The sequence below is a fragment of the Haliaeetus albicilla genome, chromosome 5 (genome assembly GCF_947461875.1).
Source record: "Haliaeetus albicilla chromosome 5, bHalAlb1.1, whole genome shotgun sequence".
Lineage (NCBI taxonomy): Eukaryota > Metazoa > Chordata > Aves > Accipitriformes > Accipitridae > Haliaeetus > Haliaeetus albicilla.
The window spans coordinates 20,176,632-20,201,499 of record NC_091487.1 but is presented as its reverse complement, the minus strand read 5'-3'; the positions used below and the strand labels follow the sequence as shown (position 1 = coordinate 20,201,499).

General features: G+C 36.4%; 1 protein-coding gene across 10 annotated transcripts in view; it reads right to left on the bottom strand.

Moving 5' to 3' along the window:
- The window catches only part of EML5 (EMAP like 5), a 121,461-nt gene that overhangs the window by 83,255 nt on the left and 13,338 nt on the right, over positions 1-24,868 (bottom strand). For all 10 annotated transcript variants that reach the window (XR_011324697.1, XR_011324698.1, XM_069783676.1 and 7 more), the window contains exons 2-5: positions 15,758-15,917; positions 12,056-12,154; positions 11,414-11,482; positions 7,356-7,541 (exon numbers count right to left, since the gene is read on the bottom strand). Coding sequence is in view for 8 of the 10 variants with exons in the window: in XM_069783676.1 (XP_069639777.1) it covers positions 7,356-7,541; positions 11,414-11,482; positions 12,056-12,154; positions 15,758-15,917 (514 nt within the window). In the remaining 2 variants the exon portion in view is untranslated. The remainder of the gene's footprint in view (positions 1-7,355; positions 7,542-11,413; positions 11,483-12,055; positions 12,155-15,757; positions 15,918-24,868) is intronic.

Sequence of the window (24,868 nt, the reverse complement as noted above, 5' to 3'; positions counted from 1 at the left end):
GCAGGAAGATTTCCACTGATCTCTGTTAGGCATGGTTCAGGGCCTTTGTTGGTATTACTCAGCTTCTATGCAACCAGGAAAAAAATATCTGGGATTTTTTTTTTACATTTTAAGCCAAGGAAGATTGATTTAAAATTTAAGTTTAGAAGGAAAATATAAGAAAAAAAGTGATGACTTTACACCATTTAAAAATACATAAGCTCTTATTTTAAAGGTGGATATCAGGAAACAAAACCTAACACATTTTCTTTAACTCACTTGATACATGTTTTCTTCAGGATAACAAAGAGGCCAAGGATGATATATTATTAAAGAAAAGGTATTGCATCCACATAGCCACTATATCTGATGTAAACATGACACATTATCTAAATAGTATATACATTTTTTTTTTTAAAAAAGTACCTACACAACTCACTAGTCTTATTTTCAGAAGTAGCTCACGCATTTCAGTAAGCAAAGCTACTGAAAGGGCAACTTTGGCTAATAAGCCTATGAGAAGTTAAAAAAAAAATTGTTCTATATTTATTGAAAATATTTAATATTCAGCTATGACAAAAGAAAACAGGAGAGCATTGAAAACAATGGAAGGGAAAAATCTGTCTCTAACTCCTGTCCAAAAGAAGGTAGAACAGGCAATAACATACATATATCTTATATAACATTGTTCTGAAATTTTAGTCTTGTAAAGAAGTAAATGTAAAGTTCCAATACTTTCTTTGGTTGGGGGTCTAGATTTCACAGTAATGAAGCACATTAACCCCCAAAATGAAAGCAATTTGCAAAGGAGAGATTGGCTTTGGGGGGAAAATAAAGCTGTACACTCACAGAACAAATTAGCATCCAGTGTTGTGGCTTGTGAGAATTCCCAGGTACTCATTACTATTCTCTCCTACCAAGCTGTTTTTTCTTCTTAAATTATGTCTAAGGAAAATACCATAATGGACTGATCATAATGAAACATGGATTGCGTTTGCTTCTCTAGCATCAGGTAACAAGGATGTAATTTTTTAAGTTCAGAAAAAAAGAAATCTCTCAGCTTTCACAAAAAAAAAAAGCATATTATTACTAGACTGTCAAATGACAATCAAAACTGAAAGACTAGGGTGACAGAACTCAAATTTTTTGATGTGTCGTGTCCATCGTCAGGATATAGACTTGTTAAGACCAGCCATGTTTTCAGTAGTATGTGCCTAAACAGAATGTAGTGGAATTTTATGTGGTAAGCAGATTAGAAGGCTAACTCCCATTATCTCTAACATCCTGAAAATCCTCTTTCTGTTCCTTTAGGAGCCTAGAGTTTTTTGAAAATAAAACCCAAACTGTGTTTGTTTCTCTGTGTGTGTCTGTCTGTTTTACTGCATTAACCTTTTAGCATCATTGAGCAAATAAAAGGCTAGAGGAATTTTGGTTCATTTTGTACCACATGCTGAATTCTGCCCAAGTTCTGGTATATTTAAATCTTTTAAAGCTCTTTTTGGAATGCAACCTTGATAATAGAACTATTCTCTTTTCTCTAATTAACTCCTGAAATCTATGATTTAATTAGTCAGTATTAAAAAAAGATTCAGACATTTGGTGATGTGGGAAGCTGGCTGAATGTTCTGAAGATAAGATCAAGTGGATCCAGGATTAATCTGTTTTCCATTTCACAGAATATCCTTATCTTGAAAAGGACATGCTGGTTGTCAAGGAGATTTGGCAGATGTTGTGTTTGCTCAATCTCTTGAAATGCAATAGGACATTCTCATTTCAGTCTATGTGCCACTGGAATAGAAAAATTAGATGAAAACTAGAAAAAAGGTCCCTTACTAATGGGGACTGTAAGTACCTAATAGAAGAAGCTGAGCTTAGCTATTCTTCATTTAATTGTTAGGCTCATATTTAATGGGGAAAAGCCAGATTCTTTACTCTGGTATCCTCGCCAGTCATAATTCTTCCACTAAATCTTTCTTTTTAGAAACTGTCAAGATTGTTAATGCAAATCAACTTTGGAGTCTCCATGCTTCTCTTAATCCTTCAGCCTGAAATTCTCATTAACATAATTTGATTGTTGATGGTCAATAGCCTTCTAGCACTAATGAGAGGCAAACAATTGTATTGACTTTGATCCAATTGAATAATGTCAGCAACAAAGATTGATTGTGCTCCTGAATCAAAACAAAAGGTGTAGATCAAAGTCCTCCATCTTAAAAGTTACGAAGTTTGACATACAGACTGCATGCTTCTGTTACAAATTTTTCATTACACTTCCTAAGGAACAGGAAAATTCTAGAAATAACATCTCAAATGGATCAGCAGTTTTCTCAGAATGCAGAATACTTCTTATTTTTCCAGTATAACCAGCTGGTATCACATCTGTGTTCCTCAAATTTGAAAAAAAGAGTTGAATGAGAACAAAGAAATAAATGCCCAGATCTACCAGAAATAATAATTGAAAGCTGGAGAAGTACAAGAAGAACTTGACAAAGATGGTCTCTACTGCATGAATATTTTGCAGCAATATGTTGCTGCTGGACCTATCTTGCCTCCAATGTACAAAAATCAAGTGTTAATTTATCTAAATGCAGTTGTTTATATAAAATCCACCACACTAACTCTGACTATGCAATTCCTAAAACACATGACTGCAGTTAGCTATAATTAGGACCAAGCTTGAAAGATCATATGGATGACTTCAGAAGCAACTGAATACTACTGAGCAATATGGAAAACAGAGAAATTACACCAGTTCAGTAAGAACTCCAGTGTCTCCTTTTTACTCCTAGATACAACTCAGAACATAGATGCTAACATGTGAAGCAACACATGTTGGGGACTTATTCTAAGATATTGTCTCTCCCAATATATACTGCATAGTAAGGAAATGGACTGCAAACATTTAAGCTTGGGGTCAGTAAATTTACAGTGGAGAGCCACTACTGTGAAATTTAATCTTCCTATCTAACAAATCACCCGTAAAACAGTTTAAAAATGGGCATATTACTATAAAAAAAATTAAATAGTTGCCTATATGCCTCTCATTGGCTGAAATAAGCAGACAGATACCTTTCAAATTTATGACTAGTCTAAGCAGCAGGAGAAAAATACTGCATGACTTAATGTGTTGGTACATGAGACCAGCCTAAAAGCATTCATTTAAGTTCATTATATTGTTTCCATCTATATTTAATTACTATTCAGCCAACTGATATAGGTGTGCAATAGTTTTAACAGAGTGCCTGTTATTTAACCTCGAGCCTGTTATTTAACCTCAGTTTCTGACATCAATCCACACAACTTTAATGTGTACCTCTGAAAGACTACCTCAAAATAAATTATTCAGCTGCTGAGAAAGCATCTTATGTACATTTACTATGCAAGGAAAAGGCATAGCACACAAGAATCTTTAAAATGTACAGTGTTTTTAAATAAGCATGCTATTTTGTTTTAATACCTGAGTAACATCATGTATATATATCCTAACAGTCATGGACTACCTTGAATTTAGAACATATAAGATGATAAAATAAATAAAAGAATCTATCATCTGTTCTTTGCACTTACAAAAATGAGACATCTAGTAAAAGATTTTTTTTTCCAAGGTATATATTAACTTTCCACAATCAGATGCACTGCCTACAAACTCCTGAAGTACTACCAGTGCCAATGAACTTACATATGCTTTGATGTTGCTCTGTTTTCTTTCTCCCTTTGAAAACTTTCATTATTAGTAGTATTATTTAGGAGAGATGAACAAAACTAGAATTTGAGTTTCCCATTGCTATCCAGTGTTCCCTGTGAACTCTGTGCCTTTACTCTTAACCCCTGCTTGTTTCCATCTTTTCCTACTTTTCACTCCTACTTCCACATTAAGTGAATTCTCCAGTCCTCTTTCAACTAATTCTCCAGTCATCCCGACCTATTTGCTCTCAACTTTTAGTTTCTACTCAAACTCAGATAGGAATCTACTGGAAACTCTTCTTTCCTCTGTCTACAGTTCTTAGTATTGCTGTGACAGAAGACAGATAATCTGGCTTAGCTGTGAATTCTTATTTTGCTTGCTAGTGTTAAACTTGCTATCTGTTGCCTCGGTTGCTTGTACTGGGACAGCACAGTTTATTTTTCACATTGAATTACTCTTAAAATAAAAAATGTCTTTTCAGCTAGGGTAACTGTAACAAAGATGGCCAACCTTTGAAAAGAACCCATTTTCTATATTAATGCAGACCACTGCCAGCTGGATGGACCATATGCCCATATCACTAATGTGCTTTAGAAAATGTTTTCCGGCATCTCAGATACCTACTGTTTATGCTGCAAGAAATGAATACATGGTACTTCATGCAAATAATGAGGTATGTTTTCCTTGAATAAATTTTCAGTTTAATTCAAGCCTGTTGAGGAGTAATGATGTGGAGATGATAAACAGGCATGCAGGGATGACAATTCCAACACTAGCATATTGAACGGAAATTTCTATCAATTCCCTAATATGCACACACTGTGCTTTTAACAACAGATGCACATCACAAATGTTGCCATTTACACTTGCATTTTCTTTTAAAAGAATGGATAAGGACATGATTTATAAAATAAAGTACAAAATAACTGTAAAATATGATGGTAATAATTTAGTTTGGCTGAAGAGGCACTCTTATTCCAAGCTGCTACATTTTGTGATTGCAATAGTCTGACAATATTATTCTTTAAAGCAGTATTTTATTGAAAAGCAAGGTTTCATTTTGCTGGAAAGTAAGCTTCCATAAGAGATTTTATTGTGGGGTTTTTTCCCCTGAAATTGGTGAGATTTGTAGTGACACTAATCTCCTGTGAAAATGAATTCCAAAGCCATGGACTAGTGCCCCTACTTAATTTTCAGTACTGCAAAGTACTATTCCATTGAGCCTAAAAGGACAGAGCCAAAAATAGAAGGCTAGATGAGACCAACTCCAAGGTCACCTGAGCTCTGTCCACTGACACTACTGAAGATAAGGAGCAGAGCTTCAAATTTGATCTTGTGGTCAATAAAGGACTGACACAGCACATAAGGTAATGGAGTAACAAGCTCTCACCATCTTATGTTTATCGGTTGGGTCATTTCACACAGAAACAGCCAAAAAGCAACACTCCATGCAACATATATGTGAATATACAGGTCAGGTGTCTCCTACAGCACCAAAGAGGATGGGAGGGTATTTTCCTGATGAGTTTTGGATAGGAGGCAAAATGCACACGTTCTCTGGGAATCCAGGTCTGCATATGCAATATAAGCATTTTTAAATTTCATTTCCCTAACGTCAACATCAAAAAGTAAATGTCCACATCATGTTAGGAAAATATAGAACAGAACACTATTAAAGACTAAATATGAACACTAAAACCAGTTCTGAATGTATAGAGTAAGAATCAGGGAATATTTGAAGGCTAAAATATCTCCTCATGTTTCTTCATTTTTAATTTGGGTCTTCTTGAATACATTTAGTATTTCTATCGATGCATACAGAAGTGTATAATGTGTGTGTGTATATATATTTTATTTTTTTATATACATACATTTATACATATGTAAAGAAATCTCAAATGCAACATATAGTCTAGGATATGTTTCCCATACTTATGTTCTTCCTAACTTTATTTTTGTTCATATTCAGATACACTGTCATTATACAGCTGTCTGAATAAGCAGTCCTATCACTTTTAAATTATTAGTTAATTCAACAAGCTACAACAACCATCCTAAATGTACATTTCTAAATTATCAGTAAAGAGTCTCCTTACTACAGACTGACGGCAACCTCTCCCACATACATATAATTCATCACTTTTTGTCCCCTCCATTCTACCTGATCAAATCATAAAGAGTGATTTTAATACTTGTTACATACATCATCCCCTCCAGTCCAATACTGCCAGTTAAAACAAACACGCATTCTTATCAGAAAGAATAATTAACTGTTATTAATTTTTACCTAGGATTTCGAAGCTGCAATATAGGAACTCATATGCTTGTATTTTCACACTATTTTAAATTGTTAATAAGGGAACTTCAAATATTATCTAGATAGCACAATGCTTTTCGAAATGAAAATCAACCTTCAACCAGCAAATAATATAGCTTCATAAAGTTACTTTAGCAGTTTCATGCCTCGTAGGTTAAAATAACTGGAAATTGACTGGCTTTGTTTTTAAAGTGATACTCGGACAAGCTAGAAGTTGAGTCTTGCATTATATTACTGTATATGACTTACTACCATGAGAGGAAATGAGGACTTTCATAGTTTGGCATGCACAAATTAGACCGCAAACCACTTTGTGTTTTTTTGCTGCCTACTTTAATCACAAAACCGTATGCTTTGAAAGACTATAGAAAATACAATGAAAACTTATGTAGCAAAAATATAATCACTTCATAGTCACATGAAACATTTTGATTAAAAGTAAATCTTACCAAGCACTTTTGAATAATTTTATTAAACTTTCACTGGTATGTCTTCACTTTTCAAAGCTGTATACTGTTCTAAAAAGCTGAATGAATACAGTAAAAGGCAGCAACATAGGACAAGGAAGAGTGATTGAGTTAAGCCAAGATGACTAAACATATGTGTCTACAAACGAGCTAGGTATTTGGGCTTACATTACAGTTCATAGAATCAACAGACTCTAGAGAGCTATCAGCCAGCCAGCCAGTAGGACTCAATTCACGGAACAACAGAATAGCTGATGTTGGCGCAAAACTCTGGAGAGCTTCTAGTCCAAACCCCTGCTCAAATCAGAGTCAGATAACAGCAGGTTGCTCAGGGCTGTGTCCCACTGTGCTGTAACTCCAAATGGACAGAGATGGGGATGAAGACTCCACAGCCTCTCTGGGAACCTGTTTCTTTGATTCAACTCCAATATAGGAGTCCAGGCCTCCTGACATCCTTTTGGATTAGTCACACATCCACAAAAGAAAGTCAGATAAAGTAGATCCATATTCTCTGGGGGAGGCAGCTATATACTCAACTCTGGTATATAAGATGTCACTATATATATATCCACGCATGAGTAATTGAACAGAGTAAGACATGTCTACTTAAGGGTAAACTTAAATGTATTCCAGGCTCTATTGATTACTAAGTCCTCCATCAATGATAATGGGAGACAGTACATAAATAGGCACCTAAATGTATTTCTCAATCTAGCATTCACTTTCTACCATAACAGTGATCTTAAGCAACAGAAAGGAGAGAAAAAAAAATACATTCAAATTAGACATAGTGAGTTTCTATCATCAAAATTGTTTAGGATCGCAGACCAGGTGATCTTGCATTGCCCTTTCCAGCTCTCCAGAAATCTGTTTAACATTTTATATTAATTTAAAGAGATATACTTACAGCATGTGCTCCCTGTATTGTCCGCACAAGGTTGATTCCTTTCCATACATATATATCTCCATTCAGTGCACCAGAATATGTCACTTCATCCCTTGCACAGGCTAGGCACAATATAGTTTGGAGATCACCAGTTTTGCCAAAAACACCACGTTTTGGTGTCAATGAATTGCCACACAAGCTCCAGAACTGCAACATAAAGTGATTTAGAAAGATGGATATTTTGCTAATATCCTATAATTTAATATGTACATCTGAAAGAGAAGCACCTTACCTCCAAAAGGCATCATCATTCACACCTGTGGAATGATTGATGGAGGTGACTTATTGATATGTCCCTCTCACCTCTTAAGGGAAGATAAACCTCCAGGGTGGAATGCGGTGGACATACATGAAATCTGTTTCATAATAATTCCCTAAGCAACATAACCTGCAACCTTAGATGTTAGCAACACCAGGGGAGCTTGGTATGCTGACTCTGAGAAACAAGACAGAGGGTGGAAGCACCACGGCCAGGTTCTGTGATATTGTTGCAGGGATAGGAAACTGAAACTACTGAACAAAAATAGAAGGTCCCTGCGTCAAATCCACTGAAGCAAGGAGGTGAAACAATGGGGTTCTGTCAATGCTATTGTCTTACTTCTGCTATAGAAGTGCCCAGTTCTGGAGCAGTGACATGCTAAATCATGTTCTCTGGGTGAACTTTGCTCATTATAATCTCATTATAATGCCAAAACACACCTCCATCCCAAAAGCTACCCGCCTCCAAGGTGCGACCTCACTGAGCATGTGCTCTGAATTTTCTCTAGCATATACCTTTAAAAGTAAAGCAAGGAGATTTTACACCAATCATAATAAAGGTATGTATGACTAGAGTCACTCAAGCTCTACCTAGAAATAAGAAAATAGTATAAAAGGGCTTAAGAGAGGAGGAATGCTAGGGAAGACACCATCATAGACAAGTTGGGAGGACATCGCTGACTTCTGGGATCAGTCGATAGGCTGAACCTCTCTCCCCCCCCATAGGGATGCCTATTGGGTAAGAGTTGAACCCTCGGTTATACCAAGTGCTTCCTCAGCAAACTTACAAATCTCTGTAGAGTTTTTCCATCATTTAGTGTGCTTGTGGTTGACTGTGTTATTATTTGCACATGTTTTGCAGACAGTGTATTTATCACCAGCAATACAAAAGAACCTGTACTCCTGCTGCTTTAATAAACTGTACTATTCATTAAAATCTAGCCATGACATTTTGTTGAATGCAATCAAACTCCTTAAGTCTGGCCATTCTATTTCATTGAATGCAACTAAATTGAAAATATAGTGTGCTATTTGTGCATCCGTAGTTGTGATAGTTCAATATATTGAAAGTGACTGGATGTACATCATTGAATTGGGCATCACTCAGAATTTAAGCCTAGCTGCCCCCAGATCCTCTGATATCTGAGGACAAGCTGGAATGCTAGGGGGTTTATTTTCTGCCAAACTTCTTTACACTTTAGCACAACAACACCCTTTTCCCTGCTTTAGCTCTCCAGTTGGTTATCAACTTTTTATGTTATTAACAAACTTTATCTTTCCATAAAATCAGCATAGCAGACTAGCTGGGAAAGAGTTTCAAGGTATCAGTATTAAATCAAACTGAAATTCTTTCAAATTATAATTTGTGAGTCAGTTGTATTTTCAGTCATTTTTGAAAAGCATTTTATAATAGAATTATCTGATCTTTCTTTGATGTAAGACTTCCACTTTGCAAATGCTGCATTTGTATTTTATGTTACTTTAGGCATTTAAAGATGCAATCTAAGCATGTAAATTTGTGATAAGGTTGCCATTTGTTCTGTTTGAAAGCAGCTGGTTCTATTATAGACTTACCACTTCACATCAGAACCACTAAGCATGCAAAGCAGCCATCTAAGGCGAGCATTTTTGAGAACTTTCTAATAAACCATTTGTGATTACAGCAATCACATGAGAGTGAATTTCATCCTAGGTGATCCAACATGTACTAATGACTCCTAAACTAAAGACATGCAAAGTCTCTTGTCAGAGTACAATACTTGCCAACCAAATCTCCAGCTACACTCTAGTTTCTGCGACCTCTGCAGACAAGCAGCACTTGCATATTCCCTTCAAACCCTCCTGTCCAAACATGTAAATGTGCACTGGAAAGTCAACAAGCTGCTGGAGTAATCCAGTGCAAAATGTGAAAGCATTTATTTCATCACTGCTTACACATTACTCTTACATTGTCTCAGCATGTTCTCTGTATACATGTTTATGAAACTGTATTTCACAGCAAGTCTCTCTCTTACCAATAATCTATTCAAAATTCTGAGCAGAGACTTCAGTTAATACAGGATAATGTAAGCAGTTACAATAAATGGATTTTTGTACCAGCAACACTGTAATTAAGAAATAACCATATACTGATTAGACAAATCCCTGTATTTTAACTAGTATTTCATTAACCAAAGTACACAGGTCATAGATTATGTTGTTCCTTGAGAAGTAACTGCACAATCACTGCATAAATCAAACACCTAGCTCCAATATGGAAGCAGGTACCATATCTAGGAAAAGTAATTCCTCAATATCAGTTCACTTGGAATTACCTATATAACTTAAGTGATATTTTATGCAAATTGTAATACTATGTGAGGAAAAAATACAGTAATAGTACAAACATGAAAGTAATTGTTGATATCTGAAAGAACTAGACGAAGGGATGGTTTAAGAAAAATACACATCAACAAAAATCTCTTGCCTGATCCAGATGCCTATAAATCTCTAGGATTCAGATTTTTAGTTAAATGTTTTCTAAAAGGAAACACCAATTATTTTTAAAATTTTATTGTTATTTTAAAAGGCTTCATAGAGCCTTAGAAGTTGCTCAAATAAACTTTTGCTTATCTAAATAGATAAGTTTTGACATCATGAAGCCACCTTAAATATACCAAATCACTGCTGGCAAATATTTGCTCACTATTGGCATAACGGTCCTTTTAGATCTTGAAGTAGAAAAAAAGATCACTGTCAATGAAGCTCATGGAAATCTGTGAATGACATGCTAAACACTATGCTAAATCAAAGATGTATGCGATCTAGCCAACACATTGAATACTTTTTCCAATAAACCATTAATACATATTAATCTAAAAGTTCATTGTATAAAAAGCAACACATTTTTCCCACCATAGGAACCTACACACAAGAGCAATACAGAACTTCCAAGCTGCCATCTACTGCTGTTATGCGGTAACACAGAAGACAGTGCACGGGAGAAGGCAGTAACTTTAGGAAACACATTTGATGCCAGTCAAGCACTGATAATCTTGCTGACAAGAGTTAAACCTGAAAAAGAAGCTGTTTCTGCACAGCAGTCAGTACACAGATCAAACAAAGCAGAGCGTTTCACAGAAACTTTCTGCTTGAAAAAGACATGAACTGTCCAAATTATGAATCCTGTAACAGATACAGAGTGTTCAAAATAACAAAGGTAGGAATAACAGCAGGGAAAAGAAAAAAATTAAAAGAAAGATCAAGCATTTTCCTTTCTCTTTCCACTGTATCCCCATACTCTCTCAAAACTGCAAGAAATGGTTTTTCTACTCATTTTACCTCTGCAGTGTAACAATTCATTAATTGTTCAAGAATCAGAAACTTGAGTACCCGGACTCACCTTAAATGTGTGCATCCTGTCTTACGCTACTTGGGATTTCAAACAGCATGTTTTAGACACCCTAAATTTTAAATTGTATTACGATCATTACATACGATGCTACTGACAACTGTTTCATTCCTTCTGCATTCCTTCTGTCAGGGCATGAACTCTTTTGAGCAGAGATGGTCTGTTTTCCACTATATATATCTTGCAAAATTTCTAGTGTAGTCAGGTGTGATCCATGACTGCAGTTCCTAAGAAGTAATATTATTCTTACAGAGGACCTTTCATATTATAATTATGTATTGCTTTCAGATTCTATTATTCTATGTTTTATAGAGTATAAACTACTGCAGCTTAAATATTTTATGAATTGAATTAATGTTTATTTCATTACCTTGATGTGTTTTACGCCACAGCTGACGAGCTTGTTTGGCTGGTACAAATCCCAAGAAATATCAAATATCTGCATAAAAAAAACCCCAAGGATGTCAGCAGAGATGGCTTTTCTAGCATGAGACAGTTAAAACAGTAAAAACTTGTAGCAAATTAACAGTCAGTCTGAAAGGTTTTAAATGGAACTACTGGAATGACTTTTTTATCCCCTCATTCAACACTGAAAATGCAATGTATAGCTCGTATTAGTTCTGCTTGTTGTTTTTTTTTTTCCTAGAGTAATTACAACATATGATAAAACAACATTAACGTTCATTTACAGACTAGAAAAATTTAAGTGATTATTTACATTTTGATTTCCCATATGGGACTTAGGGTCTAGAAAGTGCATTAATTTTGCACTTCCCCTACATGCTTACACTCTCAGCAAACCACACACAAATTAACGGCAAGTTACGCATTTTATTTTAGAAATAAATGTACATATCTTAAATATCATCACATACCTTAATACATATCCAAGCTTTATGCAGATTCAACTTCTAAAACATAAAATGTTTTTTGTAAACACATAGCTCTATGTATACACAGACATGGTTTAACAAACTAAAATCACCTTGATGCATTCTTTAGTTATACTTACTCTGTCTGTATGACCAGGAGCCATTGATAACAATTTTCCTTTTCTCCAGTCCCATACACAAACTGTATTTTTCGAATCCAAACCAACTGAGACCAAACGCTAAAAACATCCAAATAAAATAAATAAATAACTCAATATATTAATAAATGCTAGAGTCATCATTCTGAATGATAACAAATTCATAACATATTTAAGTTAGAAGTTGTAGCTACATTTCAATATAGAAGAAAACTAAAGATACGACAACTTATGCGAAAGCATCCATAGATGCACCTCTTTAGTTACGACATCACGGTCATAAAGAAGATCTTCTTGGATAACAACATATTTCTGATTTATAATGTTTAATATATATAATTACATATAGCTCATATGGCAAGTAGGAGTCATGAGATGTTTGCAAAAAGGAATAGTCTCACTGAAGTTAATGAAACTACTGAAGTTAACGAAACTACATGTGTTCACATTTAATGAAATATAACTTGCAGAATTTAAGTATTTATTTTACAAGTTCAGGAGATACAAAGAAAAAAAATATTTTCTTCAGTCCTCTCAGAAACAAACAGAAGATTAAAAACAGTTAAAAGCTTTAGGAATCTTTTGCTTGATTCTTCAAAACATGCATGAGTAACTATTCCTTTCCAAATCCCTTCTCAAACCCGAATCCCAAAAGACCCCAAACATACAAATTTCATGAAGTCTTTAATATTCAGAAAGAGTCTGAAGCCAGCTGAACTATAAAACTAGGAAGGACAAAAAGACTGTTCCAAGAAAATACAGAAAAATAAAAGTTTGAGATCTTTCTATGCTCTGCAGCCTGTCTTGTCTTCCAGCTATGAAGATATTTTGTGCAGCTTTCTTGACACAAATCATTGACCATATTAGCCAACAACCCACTTTTACTGTATCTGTTAACCAGTCAAAAATGTTATTTTTCCTATAGAAATTCTCAACAGCAAGACTAACAGTATTAAAGATTGGATAAAAAGAAACTGAGTGATTTTGAGTTTTGTTCTTAAAGAAAATTACGTCTTTTTGTTCAGTTTATGCATGAATTGTGACATCTTAATTTTGACAAATGAAAGCTTTGCAAATCTTTAGGACGAAGTATTTTTCACTGTTCAGCAGTTAATACCTACACACATTAAAGACAAATTTAGTTTCAGTTTCTACGTAGATTATCAAAGTGAGTTTGTAAAAGCAAAAGCCTACTCCCAATAATATAATTTCTTTACTGTCTGAAAAGCTCCAAGATTACAAGAACAAAAGAAACGAGTTGAATGCAATTGCTATCAATGCTCCCTATTTATTAATGCCAACTTCAATTTTTTAGATACTACAAAGTCCAACCTTTCCATTCCGTCTTTGAAAACATTCTCGGAAGGAATATCAGTTTCAATTCCAGCTACACTTCCAAGCAGTTCAATTCCAGTCCTACTGCAGAACAAGAAGCATAAATGCAGACCAGTTTTACAATTACTGCACACCCATCACAAAAAAATTTGGGTGATGCCTTTCCAGACATAAGCTGGTACACTGACTTCTCAAAAAGGGAGATTAAATTATGTTCTCGGTTCTCCTAGGAACTAGAAAATCTTGTTACCAACCAGCACACCCCCACAGTGAAGCAGAGCTCAGGGAAGAGAAAAAAAAAACCAAAAAAAACAACAAACCAAAAAGCGAGCTTGGGGAAGAATGTACCATAAAGCAAGCTGAACTTCTCTCAACACCAGGGAGACTGGAGGGTAACCTTGGTTTTAGATAACACAACTGCACCAGTGAATCATCAGGTTCCCCAAGATAATTAACAAAGGATAATAAATAAAGAATAAATAATGTCTTCCTGAACTAGCCAGACCAGTTGGGGGTGGGGAGGAGAATGTATATGTGGCACAGCCCAACATGAAGTATAAAACCTGAACAATTAATAAAACAAACTTTGAAGAGGGCAATGGGCTTGACCTCACTTCAATACACGTATTTCTCCCTGGTGACTGGAGATGCCCAGCATCATGACAGTAACAGATAAACGTTTCTATCACATGTTTTTCTTGTGATACATCTGTATATTGCAATTGCTGTGTTATGATTTCAGTATATTGCTGTATCACTCTACTAAATCAAAATCCCATATAACACCAAATATATCGAATAAGTATTTTTAATATCAAACATTGAACCCTCTAAAAGAACCTGGTCAGGGACTCTGACAAATTTGGATTTAAAAGGATAGGCAAGATGTAAGCAAACATATTTTGCAGATCTTTCTGAACTGGACTTGTGTTTTACTGTATTTCCATATGAAGACAATTCTGGAGATGCACATCTTGAAAAAACTGTATCCAGCTTTCTTTTGAGACCACAAAATTCTAACAAATGCAACAAAAAAGTCATCATATGGAAATGCTGAGAAAAGTGGACAGCCTAAATTCTGACCATTTATGGCTTTAAACCTAAGAATTGGTACTAGGTACTCCTAGAACAAATCACAGATCTACATTCAAATCTCTCTAATACACCCAGAGGATGCATAACTGCATTGTAAAAAAGAGTTAGGGGACTTCAACCCTAATTAGATACATTTTCATCTTAAATTATTAAGGCTGCTCAAGTGAGGAAGTCACACAAGTTTACACAGAGAAGAACAACATAGAGAAAAGATATCGCTGTCAAGCAGAAATTATGTTCTAGAAAGAAGCTGACTCCAGGAGTTGACTCCCTCAACAATGAGAAACCTAAATGATAAAATCTGTAGATCATTCCAACAAACTCAAAACCTCCCTACAACAACTACAGCATGTTTTAACAGAAACAAGTTACAGCTAGGCTTTCTTCTATTTGTGTTCAATAGAGCTCTATTTGATATTGTCTTAGTAAGGACAGCAACTGCTCTCTACAACACATCCTCCCTTGAGAAAGATATTGACCTTTTTAGCAAGCAAAAGGAACTGAGAATATAGCTAAATCTGAGTATCACATTGCAAGGCTATGTGGGAGGGGAAGAAGTGCTGCATAAGACTAGGAAAGCATAACTGCAAAAAGGACTTTCATGGCTAATACCTCTTCAGCTGCTACCTAATGCGTACCTTCCATTTCTAATACATCAGTCAAGAAAGCCTCTTTTCTCATAGGAGCAAGTATCTGCTAAAAATGATCTCCCTTGTAAGTAGCAGCTCTGAGAACCAATTTACTACTCAGAGAATGTTTTAAAGTAACAAAATTATAATCCAATAAAACTTTTTTCTTCACTCATATCCAGAATACATGAGTGTGAACAATCAAAATGTGGAAAGCCACCAACACATGCAAAATGCATGACAGAGAGGGGATACTGCCTGAAGACATTCAGAGTCCGAGATGAGTAATGCAACAGGACTGCCATCACTGTGTGCACAAGACGTGCCCCTGCACAGGGGAGGTCCACGATCTCCAACCATTTGGTACAACCCTGAACTGTGGCCCACAGATCGCAAGAATCTCCCTACCACCTCATCTTCATTCAAAACTCTTTTGAAGTTATACTTTTCTTGCCAAATGTGAATACTTGTCAGTCACTATTAATGCCAGCTTTTTTCCTCAACTTGAGGATAAGCAGATAAAACCTGAGTCAAAATACTCCCTTAAAAAAAAAGCTACATAACAAGATTTCTGACAGATAAACAATTTATTTAAGTGTTTGAAAAAAGAATATTAATTACATACCTGACCATCTAAATCAAAAGCCAAGCAAGCTATACCATGTGTATGAACATCTTTCAGAATAGATACAGTTTGCACAGTGTATGAGTCCCACACACAGATGTATGGTTCTTTTCCAACTTGACCTGTTGCCACCAACACACGTTCAGGATGCAAAGCGAGGCTGCCAAAGAAAAAAATATAAAATATTTTTGCATGAAACTTTTACATTTGCCTAGTTGGCTGCATGAATATTTTCCCTTAAAAATTATTTTACAATATTTTCCCATTGATAGTAAATACTAACAAGTCATTTTGTATCACAGATTCCACAATAGCTGTAAAATTCCCTTAATAAGTACATGCCACCACCTTTCTTAAATTTGAACCCTCAAGCCTTCTCCAATTAAACTAATTGCAGAATAGTCATTAATCCTCTGTTTCAAAATACAGTTTATTAAATTAGGTCAGATTTTCATGCACTAAAAAAAAAATACCTATTTTCCCTCTCTTTCTATTTCTTAACATTTGAAAACACAAAGGATGGACAACAAAAGTTAGCGTTCAGCTATTTACATATCTATCATCAACAGAGATAGGCACCTCCAGAAGTACTTCATTTCACAAACTACTTGACATCCTTCTTGTGAGAGGATTGAATAGCCTTCTGAAGCTCTCTCTCCACTGATCAAACAGCAAGCCCTTTAGCATGACTAGCTTAGACTAGATGTTACAACCATTCTTCAGATGACTAAACTGAAGTGAGATGAAGATTACATTAAATAATCTTAATTTTAAATATAGAACAATTGGGAATAGTTGATTTTGAATAATTACTAACTTTTCACATTTCTAACATTGCAGAGAATTTTCCTATACTTCGTATATCAGGGTCGTTCGAAGTCCACAGAGGATCATTACAACTGTTTCATCAAATCTGGGACCAAGCTAGAAAGCACACTAGTCAGCAAGATAGTTTTTTGTTTTGTTTATGCAAGGAAGCTGCAAGGGAGGACATGAGGTCTGAAGATTCATATTTCATAATACAGAAAAGTAAGTAAGAATATATTCTAATAGAAACCAGACAAGCTAATTGATGATATTCTACACAGACTAGGTACAGCAGTCCAAAATGATGGGAGAAATACCATGTGTAAGTCAGGAAGATAAAATTTCAAAAGTTGGCTATTTAATTTGGCTAAAAAATTTCCTCCCCTAACTAATCATAGAGTAATGATCTTGAGAGACTGGAGGACAGAACCACTAACAATGTATACTAAATGTATTTATCTTCTCAACATCACTTGGAAAGGAGAAAGGTTGAGCACTTCGCAATGGTAGGATGACCTTACACCTGAACACAGGTTTTGATAAATGAAGTTCAAAGGGTGGAGACAAGGGGAGTCTATAAACGAAGAAATAGCCAGGATAAAGCTAATCAGGAAATGACCAGAAAAAAAGATACAACTTAAAAGATGTATGCATTTTCTATATACAAAAAGAGCAAGTGAAAACCATGTTAGAAGTTGCTTAATATTTCATGAAGTCATATTACACTACGGAATACACTTTTATATTTTTTCTATTTTAATATAGCATTTCAGTAGGTTGATATTGCTTGACAAATTCCACATGCACAACTCTGAGAGGAACCTTTAACTTCAAAGTGTCTACAAAAGGTAAAAAGCCTCTGGACCTTTCAACTTTTCTATAGGAATTCCTCTTCTTTGCTGTTCTGCATTATCCTCGGCACTGGGATCAAGCAACCAACAGTTCCCCACTTTGCTTCTCTTAATTCCAGAGTTATTTCTCTGGTTCTTCAATTCCTTCTTTATTTGACAGAGCAACTTCATAATTAAATAGCAATGCAGAAAGGACCTGGCAGGCAAAACTTATCACATTTCACTTCAGTTCTGCCACTTAATCCTGACCAACACCTGCACATCTCCCAGAGCACACACAGGCAGATGGTGTACGCACGGGGAAAAAGGAAAAGCATCTGGAGGGGGAGAAAATGCTGCATTCAAAATGATCTAATTTTTACAATGACACCACAGAGAGGGAGAGATAAGACCACATGGACAATAAAGAAATTCAAGAAGAGAAAGGAAGTGAAAAGAATATGCAAGGGGAAAAAAAAAAAGAAAAAAAAAGACAGAGACTGAAACTAAGAGGAAAAAGTAAAAACACAGCAGTCTTATTACTGATTCATGACCTCTTCAAACCCATACTTAGCTCTGGTATTAGTGCAATGTGCAGTTTCAGGCAAGTGAAAACCACCCCATGACTGCAACTTTGAAAAACACTCAGGCACCACCCTGAGCACGCACACACGCAGAAGTACCTTCAAGCCACACCTTACAAAACACTTTCCAGCAACCAAAAACTAGTTTAGCATGTTTTTAACTGAAGACCAGAAGGGACAAAGGCAATGCATCAGAGGTGGAAAGGAACAATGGTAAAGGCACTACCAAGGGCCAGGAAAACATTGTCCTAGCCCAAATGAGCCAACTAATTCCACTCAAAGCATATTAGGTGAATACAGAGAATGATTCCTCTCTTTCTAATTAATAAATGACAGATAATAACTAATAGCAATATCATAGCATTAGTTCTTTCTACATCATCATATAAAATATTGGCTTAAACAGCTGAGCTCAAATTCTGCCTTCATATGGGATAATGCAGCACAAATTAAGATCCAAAGCCTGTATTTTAATCGCAAATGACAACACTGTAGAATTGCCAACGTCCTTCCCTTATCACTTTAGATTCTATAGTAAATTGCTAACAACCTTTCTAGACAGTCACTGACAGTAGAAGAAAAATATACAATAAATTTTTTTTTTAAAAGCAAGATTTTTAAAAAATGCCAATATGTGGGGATTTCAGGGAAACCAAAAAGCGGAGCTGTTGGCAGCGGCTGAAGAAATAATCACCTGAAAACACCTTCCCTCACCATTTCTTCCAGACCAAGGAGTAAAGGATAGGTTAAAGTACTACTTGCAAGTACTTTATCTCACTGGCTAGCAGGACAGATGGAAAAAGGAAGCATGGAAAGAATCAAGGAACTGCTATTTCTATTACCAACACTAAGAAAAGGAACTGCCACACTTATTTACATGATTTTCATGTGAACCACGAATGATAATAAGACGCTTTTCCTTAATATTCAAGTCTTGGGTATTATCACACCCATGGGGTACCATGCAGAATTTCAGGTTTGAAATTTTGAGCCCTGATCAAAACTCAAGGGTCAGACTTCAGTTTTAAGCAATATGGAGACCCTTTTCAGTTTTTTCATTGGACTATGAGTGATTAAGCAATCCTTACAGTCATAGCAATTAATAAAAAAATATAGTACCTTGGTCTAACCTCTAGAGTAAAAACATTGATACAACTCACATATTCAGGAACTTTCATTATTAAAACAGTCCTGAGCAATGCATTATAAATAGCTTCTCAGTGCAGAAGGAAAAAACATAACTAGAATGGGTGCCCGAAAATGGATAACCATAAATGGATAACCCTGTTCGCTATACAGGGACTACATTGACTCATGGGCACGATGCATTTAACAGGATCAAACAGTGAGTGTGCGTTGTCTCCTCCTACCCCAGGTAAGATCTCCAAGACACCTCTACAGATGTGTTAATAGTGTGCAACTATTGGGATGGTATTTGAAGTAGTTGCTTACTATCCATCCAGTCAGTCGCTGAGGACAGGCAGAAAAACATGAGTGTGGCATGGCTCTTCAGACAGCTTCCAAATCTGCTGTGCAGGCTCTGTGGACTTAAGTACACTGCCCCCCTCACATGGATTTTCTCACATTTTTTCTCCTAGGGAGAAGAAGGAGATTGCTTAGTGGAATGAGAAGCTCTGCACTCAGGAGAGAACTCATGTTCCTTTTGCTGCCCTGGTAATGAAAGCTGGGATGAGCTATCCAGGTTAGATTGCTGAAACTGTGCTTGCATCTAGCCCACACAGCTAGACTGTAAATTTGTGCCTGATTTCTTTCCTCTTCCTTGAAGGATGACTAAGCTGACAAATGAAATATCGCTGTTTGTCCAAAAAAGGAAACAAATATTCCTAACAAGACAAGTTCTTTAGGCCTTCTTGCTTGCCTCTGGCCTCTCTGACCTGGACTTTTCAAGAACAGATGTTAGATCTAGCATACTGTCTCTGAAGAGGCAGATATGAAGGAAAATGTCCAAAAGGCAAATGTGGCCATGAAACAAAGCAGGAATTAAGCTAACAAACTGCTAAGTCAAATTAATTTTGAAATTGGCTATAAAATTTGATAGTTCTCAGAAGACTTCAGAAGTAGAAAATTTGAAAAATCTGCCTGTCACTACTGCAACAAAACCAATAGCTGGACCTGTAGAGAGAGCTGAGATTTCCACTGATATCTCTGACTGACTGGTCTCCTAGATCAATATTCAAAGCAGGCTGAAATTCAGTATTACAATTTTAACAGTATACTGAAAAGAGGTATGTTTCTCAATTTGGTGCATTCAAGCTCCTCTTCTATACTTCATACAGAAAAGATTCTTTCTCCCTTTTAGAGCAGCATGTAAGCATTCTCACCATTTTGACCAGATGCATGCACTGTACAATACCTATGTTAGATTAATGATATTAAATATTAATGGCAGCCTATGGAAAAAAAAGTATAAAAACTGTCTATACTGTGTCTGTTTGGCATGAGACCAGAGACATGGACATGACCCTCCAATTTGTGGGAGGTTTGTAGTGGCAGGGGATCTTGAAGGAGAATAGTCTATTATACATTATTATAAAAGAAATTAAGATTTTTTCATTTTTACTTGGTTTGTGCTGAGCATTAACAGGCATTGATTAATACAGACAAGCTGTATTAAAGATGATGTTTCCTTAGCAACAATATTGGACGGAAATCCAAGAATATATTCATGTGACTATTCCTGAGCTTCATAAAACTAGGGCACCACTAAAAATGCACAAAAGAATACTGCAGTAAAATAACAGCAGCTCAGATATCTATTACTTGAGTTAATTTCAAGTGTGAAGTTGTTTCTATGAGTAAATACAGAAATTATTTTCATTGTATGTTTACAGACATTTTACATATAGTTGTGGCTATTTCCTTATTTGCTGCCATTTATCCATATCTCCCCAGAAAGAATGACAGGAGAAACTAAAAACCATTTCTGTCGTACTATTTAAATTGTTAAAGCAGAAAGAGCTGTAATCAGCAAATATCCCTCATCAAAGCTTAAACAGATAAAGTCAGCGTACACTTACTTCCCACAGACAAAACAAAGCAGTACTCATCATGGAGCATCACTACTGGGTCCTCCATATAGTTACTGTCATAGCACCAGTGATGTCAAATATAGCTTTCTGAAGATTCCCTAAATTGTACAAGCATCCTACTTCAAGGTAAGAGAGTCTGAACTGGAAACATGGAGGATAGACTAAAACTGTACATTGATTATTCCCAGCTCATTACCATTCCATATTCTCCCCTCTCGGATCTAAATGTTTTTAGATGAAGAAGAAACGTTTATAAGCAACCTAGAGAATCTTAAAAATCACTTTGGGCTCCTATCTGTTCCAAAACTCAACAGAAAACAGCGGGCGGGGGGGAGGGGGAAGGGGGGATATGAACTTCAAAGAGAAGGAAGGACTTAGAGAGTGAGTACACTAACAGTGATGCAAAGTTCCCAACTCATCAAATATGAAAAGTGAGGAAAAAGAATCTGGGAACTATATGTTACTTTACACAGATGCCCATTTTTGCCTTGCATAGTCACATCTTCCACTGCTGAGGAAGCGATTAGCTTAAGCTTTCCAGTAGAAGAGTTACAATCTCTGGAAAAGAGATTAAAAATAAAGATATTCCCCTTCTTTTCAAATATGAATGATTCTGCCAGTGCCAGTAGGAGAACTCATGTTTTGACTGAGCGGGGGGTGCTGTTTTTTTTCCAAATTCTACATGATCTTTCACCACCAGGTTTTTACTGTCTGAGGAAAGTTTCTTTTCTAACGTGTCCCTTGAAAAAGAAGGCAGCGAAATTACTTTCATTTTCCTAGCAAAAAACTCTTCTGACAGAAAACTCAGAAATACCATATGCTCCAAAATGATGTGCAGATAAATTTGCTGCTAGAAGCTTCCCCGGCTCCAAGTCGGACCCCGCCTCTGGCCAAGGTCAAGCCCATCAGCAACGGTGGTAGTGCCCCTGGGATAACAGATTTAAGGGGAAACTGCAGCAGAGAGGGGAGTGGGATCTGAGAGGAACACCTCTGAGACACCAAGGTCAGTGAAGAAGGAGGGGAAGGAGGTGCGCCAGAGGAGGGGATGCCCCTGCAGCCCATGGAGGGGACCAGGGGAGCAGATGCCCACATGCAGCCCGTGGAGGACCCCATGCTGGAGCAGGGGGATGTCCCCCAAGATGGCTGTGACTCCGTGGAAAAGCCCACACTGGAACAGTCTGTGCCTGAAGGACTGCAGCCTGTCAAAAGGACCCACGCTGGAGCCGTTTGTGAAAAACTGCAGCCTGTGGGAAGGACTCACACTAGAGAAATTCGTGAAGGACTGTCTCCCATGGGAGAGACCCCACACTGGAGCAGGGGAAGAGTGGGAGAAGTCCTTCTCCTTAGGAGGAAGGAGTGGCAGAGAATGTGTGATGAACTAACCCCAACCCCCATTCCCCATCCCCCTGCTCCACTGGCGGGGAAGAGGTAGAGAAAATCAGGACTGAACTTGAGCCCGGGAAGAAGGAAGGGGTGGGAGGAAGGTGTTTTAAGGTTTGGTTTTACTTCTTGTTATCCTTGTTGTGATTTGAATGGTAACAAATTAAATTAATTTTGTTTTTTTTCCCCCAAGTCAAATCTGTTTTTCCCATGACCATAACTGGTGAGTGATCCCTCCCTGTCCTTGTCTCAACCCACGAGCTTTTAGCTCTATTTTCTCCTCCTCATCCCACCGAGGGGGGATGAGTGAGCAAGTGGCCTCATGGTGCTTTGTTGCTGGCTGGGCTTAAACCACAACAATCTTTTACTAGCTATTTGTATGAAAGAAGCAATTCTGATTATAATAACTGGTGGTACGATAATGTGACATACTAAAGCCTGAAGGTAACCAAGGAATGGAATCCCACCTAAAAAAATATCCAACTTCCTTCTTTCCTCATGACACAATGCAAGGACTTAACACTCATTCTATAAACCATTATTAGATACAAACTGTCAAACATTACCCCCTCAATACCAGCAACAACAACAACAAAAAAAAGAGGAAAAAAAGGGGGGAAAAAAATTCAGAAAAGCAAGATCTGCAGAAAGAAGAGGTACTGCAATCAGCTGTCATTAACTTAGAAGAGAGGCAGTCCAGCTATTCAGCTCTTTTGGGTCACTACATTTGACGACCTGAAGGAGATCCCTTAACAAAACAGCAAGTACTAGTAAATTATTCGGTTAGCATCTGTCAGTCACAAAGTTAGAAACCAGTTCTTCACTCCTGAATACAAGTGGTGAAAAGTATACAAACCTACAAAATGATCATAGATTAAAAAAACTGAGGCAGCCTAAAATTAAAGTGGAAATACTGATTTCCCATTCTAAACAGTTTACAAGCTAAGAAACTACTTAATTACCTTAAGTAAAGATTATCAAGCTGTAGTCACTTAATTTTGTGGACACTGAGACAAGTACAGCTATAAAGTCAGATTTAATTTCAAATAAAGTTTGCAATGAAATACAGGCTAGAACAGGAAACTGAATGACAACAATTCTTATCACAGTTAAAATCACTCTAATTTTTCAGTGCACAAAACCTTATTGCACTGTTTGCTGAATTAGAAATGTACAGAATCACTGATTTAAGGTCAAAGAAGCATCTATTCTGAATCATTTAGCCAGCAAAATTTCAAAACTATCTTTCCAAAAGAAGGTTATTTTGGATGCTTCTGACCTCACAAGTTAACTAAATCAACTTGCTTGAGGTACAAAATTTTCTTGTTTCTAAATCTTTCACTATCATGGCAAAACCCTTCAAACAGCCCTCCATCCAGTCATTACTGTTTGCTTCTTCTCCATAAGAGATCTACAACCGTTTTTAACTGCTAAATTAATCTTCCTTCTACTATTTTTGAAATTTATACTGGATCTTCTAGTATTACATAGAAAAAAAAATATCACAGATTGTACAATTTTCTTTCATATTTCTGAACAAGTATATTAAACAGCAATTCAGTCTTCTCTCCTATGGGATGTATTATGAAAAACTTATCTGAGTATGTGAGGATTTATCATCTGAATATTCAAGAGTGGAGTCACAGAATAATTAGTGACAACTTTTGAAAGGTTTTTCTTTTATAGAGAAAGGTCACCCTGATAAAATTAGCAGTTGGCTTAAAATAAGGAATGGTGGGAAGAAGGCAGTGGCAGAGCTCCTAGTGAAATAAGCTGAAATAAGTACAATATTCTGTGCTTCAATGGACTGTATTTCATTGCCAACCAAAGAAGGTTTAGAGCAGAAGAGAGCACTAAGACAATCTTTATCTTGCCAATCCTGGAGACTGCAGATACACTAGATTTCTTCCCGAGCTCTTGAGAACACCAGGCCTACAGGTGTTCCAAAGGTTTTAGTCGGAGGTGTTCTCCTACAGAAAAGGAAAGCCAAGGACATCTATAACACTTGTCTCAAATTTACCATCCAGCATCTAACGTCATGCCCAGAAAGATGAAATGAGCCAGGATACCACTTAAAGTTGGGACAACATCTGAACCATCGTTTAGAAAAACTATAAAAATGTGACGGAGGCCACAGAACAGAAGCATTTACATGAAAGACTGTCTGCTGAAACAAACAAAAACCCCACACGTACCAGAAGCATAAACAAAACATGGAAGAAGCATGGGAATATGCAAGAACACTAAAGGGACTCCAAGGTCAACATGTATTTGGTAGGCAATGAAAGCTATTGCACATGTGGGCTCATGAACTTAATTACTAAAAACCACTAAAAAGGAGATGGATAAAATTCATTTACTACTGAATAATGTTCCAAAGGCTATTTATTTTTATGGTATTAATTTCTATGGTAGAAGAAACAGCAACTGTTAAAGCAGTAAGTAAAAAAGGAACCTGTA